General features: G+C 59.5%; 2 protein-coding genes and 2 non-coding genes across 4 annotated transcripts; 3 read left to right on the top strand and 1 right to left on the bottom strand.

The window, feature by feature from the left end:
* The first annotated feature begins 10,396 nt into the window (after positions 1-10,396).
* EHS24_002686 lies at positions 10,397-10,500 on the top strand. The gene has a single exon. It is a non-coding gene; the product is annotated as a tRNA-Phe (tRNA).
* A 37-nt stretch (positions 10,501-10,537) lies between these two features.
* Positions 10,538-10,621, top strand: EHS24_002685. Its single transcript has one exon. It is a non-coding gene; the product is annotated as a tRNA-Asn (tRNA).
* A 473-nt stretch (positions 10,622-11,094) lies between these two features.
* Positions 11,095-14,437, bottom strand: TEL2 (telomere binding protein; the record flags this gene model as incomplete). Its single annotated transcript, XM_028618414.1, has 4 exons — positions 11,095-12,082; positions 12,121-13,102; positions 13,143-13,226; positions 13,264-14,437. 4 exons carry the CDS (start codon positions 14,435-14,437, stop codon positions 11,095-11,097), a joined length of 3,228 nt encoding a protein of 1,075 aa, XP_028473370.1.
* A 176-nt stretch (positions 14,438-14,613) lies between these two features.
* EHS24_002683 (uncharacterized protein) lies at positions 14,614-15,238 on the top strand (the record flags this gene model as incomplete). The annotated part of the gene is made up of 2 exons (XM_028618413.1): positions 14,614-14,808; positions 14,900-15,238. The coding sequence occupies 2 exons, from the start codon at positions 14,614-14,616 to the stop codon at positions 15,236-15,238; spliced, it is 534 nt and encodes a 177-aa protein (XP_028473369.1).
* Positions 15,239-15,502: the final 264 nt, after the last annotated feature.

Genomic DNA, 15,502 nt, shown 5'->3' with positions numbered 1-15,502 from the left:
ACTCATGGCCTTCGTCGACGCCGATTTCGCCGGCGACCTCGAGACTCGCCGTTCGACCACAGGTTTCTCCGTCCTCCTCTACGGCTCCTCCATATCATGGGCCGCACGCCGCCAGGGGAGCGTAGCCACCTCGACAACTGCCGCAGAGTACGTCGCCATCGCCGAGGTCACCAAAGAGATAATTTGGCTCCGTCAGCTTCTTCTTCAACTTGGTATCGCCGACGACACCATTGTCGAGCCTGTCCGCATCCTCGTCGACAACCAAGCTGCCATAACGATTGCAGAGCGTCCCGTGAACTTCCCCTTGTCCAAACACATCGACGTCCGCCACCACTTCGTGCGCGAGCAAGTCGACAGAGGGAAGATCACCCTCGAGTACGTCCGCACCAGTGACCAGCACGCCGACTGCCTCACCAAGGCTCTACCTGGTCCCCTCCATGCTCGGCACACTGCCTCCCTAGGTCTCAAGAACCCGACCAACGCTGTCAACATGGTCTCTGAGCCCAAGGACGAGCACCACGACGTGTAAGATGTTTCTCGAGGATAGAGATGAGGGGAGTGTTGAGATTACGTAACCACTTGCGCCACTGCAGTGTGGCACCGAGCTGACCGGAGAACGAGGGTACCGCACCAATGCTGCTCTTTCTGCTTCTTCATTGTCCTCATGCTTCTCTGTAGTGCTCGGGCCTCCCTTCTGTGTGCATATAAGCAGCTCTGTAGACGTCTATGCATCCCCATCCTCTTCTGAAAGACAAACTGCCAGCTTAAGACCATCGGTCTCGGGCGCTAAACGGCATCAAATCCCAACAGATTAAGAGTCAAAGGCTTCTACCCACGATACCTTTGAGACCAACGGTCTCAACTGTACCAGAACCTTCACTCGAGGATCCCACAACCGCCTTCCGAGGCATAGCAGTCCGCTGCTTGTTGTAGCATCGCTACACATCGAGGTTAAAGCTTGCTGCCACCTTTCCGAAGGGGCACACACCTCCACTCTCCCACGGTGGTCCGCCACATACCTACTCCATCTACTACCTCATATCCAACATGGCTCGCAACGAATCTTCGTTCCCTTCCTGGTCCGACCTCAAGGACAATGTCCCGGTCCTCACCTCCACCGACAACTTCGAACGATGGGACAAAGCTATACGCACGTACTGTCTAGGCAAGGGCATCCTCGCCCATGTCAAGGGCTTCGTCCTCGACCCGTACCGAGCTCGTGACAACCAGCTTCCGCTTGAGAACCTGCTCGCGTTCGAGACAGACTACATTGCGGGTGTCGAAGCTCCCACGGGGCAAGACATTGACCGTGAGGCTCTCCACGACCTCATGGCCACTGCTCTTGGCGACGATGCGCTTCCGGCTGAAATTGCTGAAGCAATCGATGAAGCTGGAGATGAAGTTGTTCTGAACGAAGACATGTTCACACGCTGGAACCGTTGGGCCCGTCTGGAGCGTCTTGCACGCACCGTGCTCCTCCTCACCATTCATGACGACCTCTCTATCGACTATGAGACGCTGCCTACGGCCCGTCACATCTACCTCGCCGTCGAGTCACGTTTCCGTACCGACAATCCTGAGAAGGTTGCTCTCTTGCAGCGAGAGCTCCATGGACTCTATCTCAAGCGCGGATCTACCGCCGACGAGACTGACAAGTTCTACATGGAGTACGTCCGCATCTACGCGGCCCTCGTTCGCCTGAACATCAGGCTCAGCGACAACGACAAAGTCGCCAACCTGTTAACTGCGATTCCGACTGAGTATTCTGTCATGCTCCGCTCGCAGTGGGCTTCCGAGCCCCTCAAAACCTGGTCCAGGTTCACGGCTGTATACGCCACCTTTGTCGAGAGCCTCCGGGCCACTGAGGAACGCGAAACGATCGCCAGCAACGGAGCGTCCGCCGCTACCGCTGCCAAACTCAACCTCGACAAGAAGTCCAACAACACGCAACAGCGTAGCCGCCAGCGCGGCAAGGGCAGGACTAACAACTCCCAGACCTCGGGCAACAAGCCCAATCTCGTCTGCGTCAACCATCCTAACGCGACGAGCCACAGGACCGAGGATTGTCGCACCGGACCAAAGGTCGCCGCTTCCATAGTAGTTGCCGATGGATACTATTCTGCGTCTGTAGTTCCTGTAGACTCCCCTTCCCCATCGCCAACCATGACTACGACCTTCCTTGTGGACAGTGGTGCCACACATCACATTGTAGGCAACCGAAACCTCCTCGTCGACGTCAAGAAGGTCGCCAAGCCCATCAAGATCCAGCTGGCGGGCACCAAGTATAGCATCTCTGTCTCCGAGGTGGGCAATATTGTGTTCCTTAATAAGGACCAGCACCCTCACACCGTCGAGAACGTGCTCTACTCGGCAGACACCACAGACAACATGCTCTCGGCCTCCGCGCTCACCCAGGACGGTTGGAAGGTCACCCACGATACCATGACCAAGGGCGATGACGTCATTCCGCTCTCCAACTCCTACCTCGGTGGTCATCTCGGCGTCGCGCTCGTCCTCGCCGACCATGGGCACTTCGCAGCCTCGGACCGCGCACCGCGCACTCCGCTCCATCACCTGCACCTCCGCTATGGCCACCTAGGCAAGCCAGCGCTCCTCCGCGCCATCCACAATGGCTTGATCCCTGACGTCACCTTCGACGAAGTCAAGGACGACCCTTTCACCATGGCCAACTGCGAGCCCTGTCTCGCCCACAAGACTGCCAACCTTCCTCGAAGGGGTCCCTCGGATCGCGGCAACTCAGCCACACGCGAGTACGTGCACGTGGACATCAAATCCATGTCACACCCGACCACGAAACGCCATCTGTATTGGCTAGCGTTTGTGTCCGACTTCATTGGATACCGCCTTGCGATCCCCCTCACCAACAAATCCGACGCCACGGCTCGTATCAAGACTGAAATCGCAGCCCTCGAGCGACAGGCCGACGTCAAGGTCACTGTCATACACTCAGACCGAGGAGGCGAATTCAAGTCCGGCGAGTTGGCTCAATGGTGTCGTGCGCAGGGCATTAAGCATCAGCTGGCTCCTGTAGATGACCAAGCCCTCAACGGCGTGGCTGAGCGTCACAACCGCACCGTCTCCGAGATGGTCCGTACGCTCCTTGAAGACACAAAGCTCTCCCACGACTACTGGGACCACGCCACATGGTATGTCAACCGCCTGCTCAACATGACGACCATGTTCGATGACAAGATCACTGTCTATGAGCGCTACAGTGGACGCAAGCCGCACCTCGAGCGGTTCATTCCATTCGGAGCACGTGTCTTTGTTCGCAGACCAGCGGAAACAAGCATCCCGACGCTATCGCGTCCACGGTCGGTACCAGCCAGAATCCTTTCCACCTCGTTAGAACTGCCAGGGTGGACTGTCCTCTTCGACAACAAGCGCGTTGCCAATGTGTACGACGTGTTTGAAGTCAAGGATGGCAAGGAAGGCAACAAAATACAGCCCTTCGCCACCATTGAGGACATCGAGACCAACATAGACGCTCGCGAGAGCGACGATGACGTCACCGCCACATCGACTAGCGCCCTGCTACTCTCAACGGTCTCGACGACTCCGACGATGACGAAGCCCTTCCTGCAGCCTCTGCACTCGCGCAAGATGGCGAGACGGCTTATCTTGCCTCTCTTGCAGCCGAAGCCATCGTTCTCGGTGACCCCGTCACCGTCAAGGAAGCTCTCGGCGGCCCTGACCGCCAATCGTGGATTGAGGCCATGCAAGCCGAACTCGATAACCTCAATGGCAAAGGGACATGGACTGGCTCTGAGCTGCCCCGCGGCCGAGTACCCATCACTGCCAAGTGGGTATTCAAGCGCAAGACCAAAGCCGATGGCTCTATCGCCAAATTCAAAGCTCGTCTCGTCGCGCGCGGTTTCTCGCAGGTACCCGGTGTTGACTTCGAGGATACCTTTGCCCCTGTCTCCCGTCTCGCCAGTCTCCGCATTCTCCTCGCGCATGCCGCCACCCACGACCTTGAGCTCCGACAGATAGACGTCAAGGGAGCCTATCTTAATGGTCCCCTCTCTGAGGAAATCTATCTTGCCCCACCTCCGGGTGTCGAGGTCAAGCACGGCAACACCCTCCGTCTCAACAAAGCCCTGTATGGACTCAAGCAGTCCGGACGTGCATGGTGGCTCGAGCTCGACAAGGCGCTACGCTCCATCGGGTTCAAACGCTGCGCTAGCGAATGGGGCCTCCATACAAAGCCCACCAAGCTCGGCCCCATCCTTCTCCTTGCGTATGTCGACGATATCCTTATTGTCAGCCGTACCAAGGCTCAGGCCAACACCGTTGTGACCGCTCTCGCCAAGTTCTGGGCCCTGACCGACTTGGGTGAGCCTAGCCAGATGCTGTCCATCCGTATCGACCGCGACAGAGCCACAAAGACCATTCGTCTTTCGTCAACCGCCTACATCGAGCAGATCGCAGCCCAGTATGACCTAGAGTCCGTCCGCACAGGCAAGACAGCCCCTCTGCCAGCCTCAGGGGAGCTCAAGGACCTACTTGCCGACGACGACACGGTTATCAACGCGCACGATCACCGCGTTTACCGCGAGCTTGTAGGCAAGGCACTTTGGCTCGCCATGTCGACTCGCCTCGATCTATCCTTCTCAGCTTCCGTCCTCTCGCAAGTCCTTCGTTCCCCCGCTCCCAAGGCTCTCGAACTTGCCCGGCGCATGCTTGCCCACGCGCATCACACCAAGAACGCGTATCTCGAGCTCGGCGGTGCCATCGACAACCGACTCATGGCCTTCGTCGACGCCGATTTCGCCGGCGACCTCGAGACTCGCCGTTCGACCACAGGTTTCTCCGTCCTCCTCTACGGCTCCTCCATATCATGGGCCGCACGCCGCCAGGGGAGCGTAGCCACCTCGACAACTGCCGCAGAGTACGTCGCCATCGCCGAGGTCACCAAAGAGATAATTTGGCTCCGTCAGCTTCTTCTTCAACTTGGTATCGCCGACGACACCATTGTCGAGCCTGTCCGCATCCTCGTCGACAACCAAGCTGCCATAACGATTGCAGAGCGTCCCGTGAACTTCCCCTTGTCCAAACACATCGACGTCCGCCACCACTTCGTGCGCGAGCAAGTCGACAGAGGGAAGATCACCCTCGAGTACGTCCGCACCAGTGACCAGCACGCCGACTGCCTCACCAAGGCTCTACCTGGTCCCCTCCATGCTCGGCACACTGCCTCCCTAGGTCTCAAGAACCCGACCAACGCTGTCAACATGGTCTCTGAGCCCAAGGACGAGCACCACGACGTGTAAGATGTTTCTCGAGGATAGAGATGAGGGGAGTGTTGAGATTACGTAACCACTTGCGCCACTGCAGTGTGGCACCGAGCTGACCGGAGAACGAGGGTACCGCACCAATGCTGCTCTTTCTGCTTCTTCATTGTCCTCATGCTTCTCTGTAGTGCTCGGGCCTCCCTTCTGTGTGCATATAAGCAGCTCTGTAGACGTCTATGCATCCCCATCCTCTTCTGAAAGACAAACTGCCAGCTTAAGACCATCGGTCTCGGGCGCTAAACGGCATCAAATCCCAACAGATTAAGAGTCAAAGGCTTCTACCCACGATACCTTTGAGACCAACGGTCTCAACTGTACCAGAACCTTCACTCGAGGATCCCACAACCGCCTTCCGAGGCATAGCAGTCCGCTGCTTGTTGTAGCATCGCTACACATCGAGGTTAAAGCTTGCTGCCACCTTTCCGAAGGGGCACACACCTCCACTCTCCCACGGTGGTCCGCCACATACCTACTCCATCTACTACCTCATATCCAACATGGCTCGCAACGAATCTTCGTTCCCTTCCTGGTCCGACCTCAAGGACAATGTCCCGGTCCTCACCTCCACCGACAACTTCGAACGATGGGACAAAGCTATACGCACGTACTGTCTAGGCAAGGGCATCCTCGCCCATGTCAAGGGCTTCGTCCTCGACCCGTACCGAGCTCGTGACAACCAGCTTCCGCTTGAGAACCTGCTCGCGTTCGAGACAGACTACATTGCGGGTGTCGAAGCTCCCACGGGGCAAGACATTGACCGTGAGGCTCTCCACGACCTCATGGCCACTGCTCTTGGCGACGATGCGCTTCCGGCTGAAATTGCTGAAGCAATCGATGAAGCTGGAGATGAAGTTGTTCTGAACGAAGACATGTTCACACGCTGGAACCGTTGGGCCCGTCTGGAGCGTCTTGCACGCACCGTGCTCCTCCTCACCATTCATGACGACCTCTCTATCGACTATGAGACGCTGCCTACGGCCCGTCACATCTACCTCGCCGTCGAGTCACGTTTCCGTACCGACAATCCTGAGAAGGTTGCTCTCTTGCAGCGAGAGCTCCATGGACTCTATCTCAAGCGCGGATCTACCGCCGACGAGACTGACAAGTTCTACATGGAGTACGTCCGCATCTACGCGGCCCTCGTTCGCCTGAACATCAGGCTCAGCGACAACGACAAAGTCGCCAACCTGTTAACTGCGATTCCGACTGAGTATTCTGTCATGCTCCGCTCGCAGTGGGCTTCCGAGCCCCTCAAAACCTGGTCCAGGTTCACGGCTGTATACGCCACCTTTGTCGAGAGCCTCCGGGCCACTGAGGAACGCGAAACGATCGCCAGCAACGGAGCGTCCGCCGCTACCGCTGCCAAACTCAACCTCGACAAGAAGTCCAACAACACGCAACAGCGTAGCCGCCAGCGCGGCAAGGGCAGGACTAACAACTCCCAGACCTCGGGCAACAAGCCCAATCTCGTCTGCGTCAACCATCCTAACGCGACGAGCCACAGGACCGAGGATTGTCGCACCGGACCAAAGGTCGCCGCTTCCATAGTAGTTGCCGATGGATACTATTCTGCGTCTGTAGTTCCTGTAGACTCCCCTTCCCCATCGCCAACCATGACTACGACCTTCCTTGTGGACAGTGGTGCCACACATCACATTGTAGGCAACCGAAACCTCCTCGTCGACGTCAAGAAGGTCGCCAAGCCCATCAAGATCCAGCTGGCGGGCACCAAGTATAGCATCTCTGTCTCCGAGGTGGGCAATATTGTGTTCCTTAATAAGGACCAGCACCCTCACACCGTCGAGAACGTGCTCTACTCGGCAGACACCACAGACAACATGCTCTCGGCCTCCGCGCTCACCCAGGACGGTTGGAAGGTCACCCACGATACCATGACCAAGGGCGATGACGTCATTCCGCTCTCCAACTCCTACCTCGGTGGTCATCTCGGCGTCGCGCTCGTCCTCGCCGACCATGGGCACTTCGCAGCCTCGGACCGCGCACCGCGCACTCCGCTCCATCACCTGCACCTCCGCTATGGCCACCTAGGCAAGCCAGCGCTCCTCCGCGCCATCCACAATGGCTTGATCCCTGACGTCACCTTCGACGAAGTCAAGGACGACCCTTTCACCATGGCCAACTGCGAGCCCTGTCTCGCCCACAAGACTGCCAACCTTCCTCGAAGGGGTCCCTCGGATCGCGGCAACTCAGCCACACGCGAGTACGTGCACGTGGACATCAAATCCATGTCACACCCGACCACGAAACGCCATCTGTATTGGCTAGCGTTTGTGTCCGACTTCATTGGATACCGCCTTGCGATCCCCCTCACCAACAAATCCGACGCCACGGCTCGTATCAAGACTGAAATCGCAGCCCTCGAGCGACAGGCCGACGTCAAGGTCACTGTCATACACTCAGACCGAGGAGGCGAATTCAAGTCCGGCGAGTTGGCTCAATGGTGTCGTGCGCAGGGCATTAAGCATCAGCTGGCTCCTGTAGATGACCAAGCCCTCAACGGCGTGGCTGAGCGTCACAACCGCACCGTCTCCGAGATGGTCCGTACGCTCCTTGAAGACACAAAGCTCTCCCACGACTACTGGGACCACGCCACATGGTATGTCAACCGCCTGCTCAACATGACGACCATGTTCGATGACAAGATCACTGTCTATGAGCGCTACAGTGGACGCAAGCCGCACCTCGAGCGGTTCATTCCATTCGGAGCACGTGTCTTTGTTCGCAGACCAGCAGAAACAAGCATCCCGACGCTATCGCGTCCACGGTCGGTACCAGCCAGAATCCTTTCCACCTCGTTAGAACTGCCAGGGTGGACTGTCCTCTTCGACAACAAGCGCGTTGCCAATGTGTACGACGTGTTTGAAGTCAAGGATGGCAAGGAAGGCAACAAAATACAGCCCTTCGCCACCATTGAGGACATCGAGACCAACATAGACGCTCGCGAGAGCGACGATGACGTCACCGCCACATCGACTAGCGCCCCTGCTACTCTCAACGGTCTCGACGACTCCGACGATGACGAAGCCCTTCCTGCAGCCTCTGCACTCGCGCAAGATGGCGAGACGGCTTATCTTGCCTCTCTTGCAGCCGAAGCCATCGTTCTCGGTGACCCCGTCACCGTCAAGGAAGCTCTCGGCGGCCCTGACCGCCAATCGTGGATTGAGGCCATGCAAGCCGAACTCGATAACCTCAATGGCAAAGGGACATGGACTGGCTCTGAGCTGCCCCGCGGCCGAGTACCCATCACTGCCAAGTGGGTATTCAAGCGCAAGACCAAAGCCGATGGCTCTATCGCCAAATTCAAAGCTCGTCTCGTCGCGCGCGGTTTCTCGCAGGTACCCGGTGTTGACTTCGAGGATACCTTTGCCCCTGTCTCCCGTCTCGCCAGTCTCCGCATTCTCCTCGCGCATGCCGCCACCCACGACCTTGAGCTCCGACAGATAGACGTCAAGGGAGCCTATCTTAATGGTCCCCTCTCTGAGGAAATCTATCTTGCCCCACCTCCGGGTGTCGAGGTCAAGCACGGCAACACCCTCCGTCTCAACAAAGCCCTGTATGGACTCAAGCAGTCCGGACGTGCATGGTGGCTCGAGCTCGACAAGGCGCTACGCTCCATCGGGTTCAAACGCTGCGCTAGCGAATGGGGCCTCCATACAAAGCCCACCAAGCTCGGCCCCATCCTTCTCCTTGCGTATGTCGACGATATCCTTATTGTCAGCCGTACCAAGGCTCAGGCCAACACCGTTGTGACCGCTCTCGCCAAGTTCTGGGCCCTGACCGACTTGGGTGAGCCTAGCCAGATGCTGTCCATCCGTATCGACCGCGACAGAGCCACAAAGACCATTCGTCTTTCGTCAACCGCCTACATCGAGCAGATCGCAGCCCAGTATGACCTAGAGTCCGTCCGCACAGGCAAGACAGCCCCTCTGCCAGCCTCAGGGGAGCTCAAGGACCTACTTGCCGACGACGACACGGTTATCAACGCGCACGATCACCGCGTTTACCGCGAGCTTGTAGGCAAGGCACTTTGGCTCGCCATGTCGACTCGCCTCGATCTATCCTTCTCAGCTTCCGTCCTCTCGCAAGTCCTTCGTTCCCCCGCTCCCAAGGCTCTCGAACTTGCCCGGCGCATGCTTGCCCACGCGCATCACACCAAGAACGCGTATCTCGAGCTCGGCGGTGCCATCGACAACCGACTCATGGCCTTCGTCGACGCCGATTTCGCCGGCGACCTCGAGACTCGCCGTTCGACCACAGGTTTCTCCGTCCTCCTCTACGGCTCCTCCATATCATGGGCCGCACGCCGCCAGGGGAGCGTAGCCACCTCGACAACTGCCGCAGAGTACGTCGCCATCGCCGAGGTCACCAAAGAGATAATTTGGCTCCGTCAGCTTCTTCTTCAACTTGGTATCGCCGACGACACCATTGTCGAGCCTGTCCGCATCCTCGTCGACAACCAAGCTGCCATAACGATTGCAGAGCGTCCCGTGAACTTCCCCTTGTCCAAACACATCGACGTCCGCCACCACTTCGTGCGCGAGCAAGTCGACAGAGGGAAGATCACCCTCGAGTACGTCCGCACCAGTGACCAGCACGCCGACTGCCTCACCAAGGCTCTACCTGGTCCCCTCCATGCTCGGCACACTGCCTCCCTAGGTCTCAAGAACCCGACCAACGCTGTCAACATGGTCTCTGAGCCCAAGGACGAGCACCACGACGTGTAAGATGTTTCTCGAGGATAGAGATGAGGGGAGTGTTGAGATTACGTAACCACTTGCGCCACTGCAGTGTGGCACCGAGCTGACCGGAGAACGAGGGTACCGCACCAATGCTGCTCTTTCTGCTTCTTCATTGTCCTCATGCTTCTCTGTAGTGCTCGGGCCTCCCTTCTGTGTGCATATAAGCAGCTCTGTAGACGTCTATGCATCCCCATCCTCTTCTGAAAGACAAACTGCCAGCTTAAGACCATCGGTCTCGGGCGCTAAACGGCATCAAATCCCAACATCTACTCATACTGAAGCTAACCTTTTCACCTACCCAATTTTAACCAAAACATCAATGGAGACATAGCTCAGCTGGGAGAGCGAGCGACTGAAGTTCAGTCATTCAGCCTTTCCTTGTGAAAGACATCGCTAGGTCGGGTGTTCGATCCACCCTGGCTCCAAACCCGCGCTCTCTTCGCAAGAAGGAGTGCACATGCGTACCCTATGGCTCAGTTGGCTAGCGCGTGGAGCTGTTACCTGTAACAAACTCCGAGGTCCACGGTTCGAGCCCGTGTGGGGTAGATTTTTGCTCCCGGGGCCATCTGAAGACCTCTGGGAGATACGTCTGCGTCTCCTCTACATCATGGACGTGTTTTGAGGTCGGTTGGAGCTGTGGTTGGCGCTGGACGATGGTCGGAAGATAAGGGCGGCGGGGTGGCATGGGGCGGCGTGCGGTGCCACTATTTGGGAGCATCGTCTCGTGGGTTGGCTAATAGGTATGCATGGCAGCGACCGGCAAGACGGTCTACTGATACTGGGCTACTGTTTAAGGACGCTTTGGGGCTGGTAACACCTGCATGGACGTCGGAGGATGAGCTGGAGGGGAAAATAAGGTTAAATCGCCAAAAGTCAGAACGAGCCACAGCATTGTCACTTCGTTACGTCAAGATCCAACCCCCCAAAACCCTCATAACGATAGCCTGTCTTCCAAGACCTCTCAGCGGTAACGTCTTTGACTCCAAGGATACATATAGACAGTACATGCAACTACAGCTCTACCTCGGCGCGCCCCACTTCTCTCCAATCTCCGCCACTTTGACCAGCACGCCCGCCGAAGCCGCACGCACCCTGCCTTCCTTCCTGCCGGCCGCGCCGCCGGCCACCTTGCCGCCGCCACTCTCGGCGCTAAACACCGCACTGGCCCATTCGCCCGTGGCGAGAACGAGCTGGGGCGCATCGACCGCAAGTGTCCGGCCCTTGTCGAGGTCGACAGCGGCGTCGAGTCCCGCCAGTGCAAGGTCGAGGGCGGCGGCGACGACGTGTGCGTCGTTGCCCTCCGACTCTGGCGCGTCTGGCGCGGCGGGGTGGCGCGCGCCGACGGTGACGGCCAGCTCGAGGGTGGTGGGCACCACGACGGCGAGGAACGTAGGTGCGTGGCGGGCCGCGTGGACGAGCAACGCCAGTGTCAAGAGGAACTTTTCCAGCGCTGGCGGGGAGAGCACGAGACCGGTGCCTGCGCCGCGATAGCGTGCGCCGAGGCCAATGGCACGCGACTCGCGCACGCTCGCCTCCTGGAAGTAGTCCCAGAAACGATTTACGAGCGGGAGAATAAAGTACTCTGCCGCGACGGCGGTGTACGGCTCGACGGGAGGCTGCTGCGACGACGCGTCCATGCTGTCCACTTCGACGACGCCGTCGGGCACCTTGCGCCGCTTGTTGACGCCGACGCGAAGCCGGCGCTCGCGGCCAAGTTCGGGAACAGTGTCCTCGCCCTGTTTGGCGCCCTTTGACAGGAGGAGGTTGCGCATGCCCGCGACCGCTTCCTCGAGCTGGCCCCCGATGGGTGTGTCCTCGGGAGCGACGTAGCGGGCGTGTAAAGCCGGCGGGAGAGTCTTGGTGGGGAAATCAATGGCGCGGTTCGCCCGTGGTGCGTCTGGGACGTAGAGGCCAGCAAGCTCGCGCGCGCCCATGGAAATGGCCGTAAGCATGACGGACTTTTGGAGGAGCGAGTAGCTCGCAGAGAAGTACTGCTCGGCGAGGTATCTGAGGGTTAGCCACAAGTCCAGGCGTACACAACCCACGGTGGTACGTTGCGTGGCGAGCACGCAACCAGCGCAGTGAGCAGCCCCTGGCGGCGCTCCTCAAACTTGTCAAGCTTGAACGGGTCGGCGAGCCCAATGGCAGCGGCAGCTACGGCCACGGCGTTCTCGGTCACCTCGCCTCCAAAGTTGCGTTTGGCACGGACGAGACCCTCGCCCCACTGGAGTGCCATCTCGATGCTGTCGGGCTTGTCCTTTTCGCGCAGCAGCTCGGCGAGCTGGCGGACGTACACTGGCCGCTTGAGCTTGCGCTTCTTTGCGGCATCGACAGCCAAGGACGGGTCGGCGGTGATTTCGGCTAAAAACTCTGGTGTGGGTGACGGCGAGCGAGATGACGACCGCGCAGATTCGTAGCCCTGCAGCGGGTCCGCGAGCTGGTCATCGTCCAGCATGACGACCTTGGGCTGAGGCTTTGAGCGGCGCGGTTTACGGCCGCGCTCGGCTCGTGCAGGCTGTGGCGGGTTTGACGCTGCGGTCGCTGGGGCAGGCTCGGGGACAACCTTGTCCACTTCCCAACCCAACATCCACGCCTTGCCTCCGGAGTCAGGCGAGAGAATAGCGTTGCCGTCCTGCAAGCCAACACACAGCCTGAGCAAACGGCACTCCTCCCTACCGTCCCCAGTACCGTCCCACATACCCCCAAACTTGAGCCTCTTGGACCCACGTGGCGGCTTTGGGGCCTTGAACGTTGGCTCGCCCGTCTCGTCGTCAACCTCGAGCGCCGCTTTGAGGTCGTCCATCTCGTCGTCGGGGCTGGGTCCCGTATCGCCATCTCCGTCCTCAATGAGTGTGAGTTCGCTGATAATCTCAGCGACGAGCATGCCCAGGCGACGAATTTTGCCGTCTGGGTGCGAGAGGTATGCCTGGACGGCGTGGAGGAAGCGGCCGCGGTGAGAAACCGCGACGAGGTGCGGGTCCATGGGCGGCAGAAGGGAGAGCGAGAGGACGAGCGTGTGTGTGAGGTCTGGCCGTCAGCTTAACAAAGACATGTCGGAAAAGCTCACTAAACTGGTGCGAGTACGACCCGAACCGGATGTGCTTGGGGTCGCCCCACGCGTCCATCACGGCGTCTATCAACGCTTTTGCGGCTGCCGTTGTCAGCTGAACCTAGGATTCTTAACTCACCTGGCGCACCGCCCGTCCCAACCCAGGCCACCACCATTCGCCTCTGGGCATTCTGGATCTCCTCCCTCCCTCCGCCGCCCTTCTTGAGCAGGGCGGAAAGTACCGCTGTCCACGCCTCGCCTCCCACGACCGGCGGGCCAAGGAGCTGGGCGAGGACCGTCGCTGCGCGGCGGACACGCTCTTCTGGGCGGATTTCGAGGGACGGAGGCGTCAAGTGATACGGGATATATGTGAGGAAACCGGCCGCAAACGCTGTCAAGGCCGCCGGCGCGAGTGGGAGGAGGAGCGACGGGAAGAACGCGTCCGGGTAAGGTTGTGCAAGGGCTGGCGGGTGGAGGTGTTCAAGTGTGCGCGGGAGGAACCCCGGGAGGAGAGCTGGAGCTGGACTGGGTTCTGGGGTGGGGGTTAAGAGTCCCAGTGTGACGAGTTTCTCCAGTAACAGGCGGAGCGGGGCCGGGTCGTCACCGTTCTGAGCGACGGTGTAGGTCAAGCCCTCGATGCGAGCCGACAAGCGGTCAAAGTATGCCCGCGGCACGAGGGCAGATGGGACCTCGAGCTTGCTTGCGTCCTTGTCCTTCCACCGCCCCACTGCGTTGGCCACCTTGGCTGGCACGCTGCAAGCGGAACGCACCGCGTCGTCCCACATGAGCGAAAGGGCCGAGTCAATGCCCTTCCCTTTGGTCCTGTCCCCGCTGCGACCGAACACGGCGGTATACAGCGCGTCAACGCTGTATAGGTTTGTCAAGCGCAAAAGAGTGTCAAGCACAAACTCGCGCGCGGGCACTGCCAGCGGTGTGGGCGGGTTGGGAGCGAGCATGGCGCTGAGGGAGAGGTATGCGGCGAGCGCAACGGTGTTCTCGAGCGGGGCCGCGCGCGGCTGGGGCGCAAAGAAAGCGTCGAGGAGGGCATGACCGCGCGTATCCAGAGCTGGAAGGAAGGTCGGTACGGCACCTACCAGTGCTTGCTGGACGGCAGGCAGGTAGCGGGTGACGGCTGCCGTGTCCTTGGCGCCGAAGGAAGGCGAGACAGCAACGACAATGGACGCGCCTCCAGGTGGGGCAAGGCCGAGCACGTCGAGCGTGGACGAGAGGCGGAATGTAAAGTCGTCCACGTCCTGGATACCCGCCTTGAGCGCATCGCGCAGACTGCGGAGCGCGGACGCTGGGTCCTCCATTGGTGTGTTGCGTTCGATGGGTTAGAGGTCAGTTGCATCATTTGTGGGTCAACCTCCACCTGCACTTAGTTGGCGGAGGAAGGCGGAACCAAATCGCCCAACAACAGATGACGGTGTGTGCCATATTCGACAACCTTCCTTGCCTTCCTTGCACCATCATCACGATCATTCACACCATGTCTTCCCTCCTCGAAGAAGCGTTCGAGGCTCCCCTTCCGCCTCCTGGACCCTCCAGCGTCGCGCCGGCACCTCCAGTCCCCTCCTTCCGCGTCCGTCGCGAGGTGGCCGGCGTCGAGACCGAGCTCCTCATACAGACGTTTGTCGACCGCGTGTTCGTCTCCGTGAGCCAGAATGGCAAGGTTGGATGCCTGGTAAGTCGGACGAGTGGGGAGTGAGAGGAAAGCTGTCGACGGCGTCTTCTTCACTTTTGCAATCAGTGCGCTGACCTTGTTTCTTTCTCAGACACAAGCCACCCTCCCCGCCGTCCACCCGCTCCTCGCGCCGCCAACCGCGGCCTCGCAGCCCACGGCACTCTCGGCCCTGCCCCCTCCTCCAGCGAGCATTGCGCTCACTGCGCTCCTCGGCTCGGCGCCAGACCCGACCCTGCATGACGTGTACGTCTCGCAGATCGCCACGCTCGTGTGGTGGTCGCTCCAGCTCGCCAGCGCGCCCCGCCGGCCGGTCATCGTCGGTCTCGCGCTCAAGCGTAGCCCCGGCGACGATGAGGTCGATGCCGAGGCTGAGAGGGAGCGCTTTGGCGGCGTCATGGACCTGGTGGCTGCCTGGCCTGGACCGCAGTAGGGAGTGTTTGAATAGGCAGGGAAGTTTTCTGCATTGTAGTAGACATGTATAATACTAGATAGTGGGAAGGGGGATTGTCCATCCTGCGGCTTGTCGGTGGGTGGGTGGTATTTTGGCACATTGCGAGCCTCATCAAAAGTCCGTGCATGCGCGTCAATGTGTTAAGAGAGCTATGGGACGTGGTACTGGGGGAGCGTGGGCCCGGCCTCCGGGCCCGTCTATGCGTGGGTGTGGTCGTGCAGAGTTCGCGGCAGCGGCGGCGGT

This window comes from Apiotrichum porosum (assembly GCF_003942205.1).
Source record: "Apiotrichum porosum strain DSM 27194 chromosome Unknown scaffold_13, whole genome shotgun sequence".
NCBI lineage: Eukaryota > Fungi > Basidiomycota > Tremellomycetes > Trichosporonales > Trichosporonaceae > Apiotrichum > Apiotrichum porosum.
The sequence above is the reverse complement of the archived record's forward strand: the minus strand, read 5'-3'. Positions and strand labels throughout refer to the sequence as shown.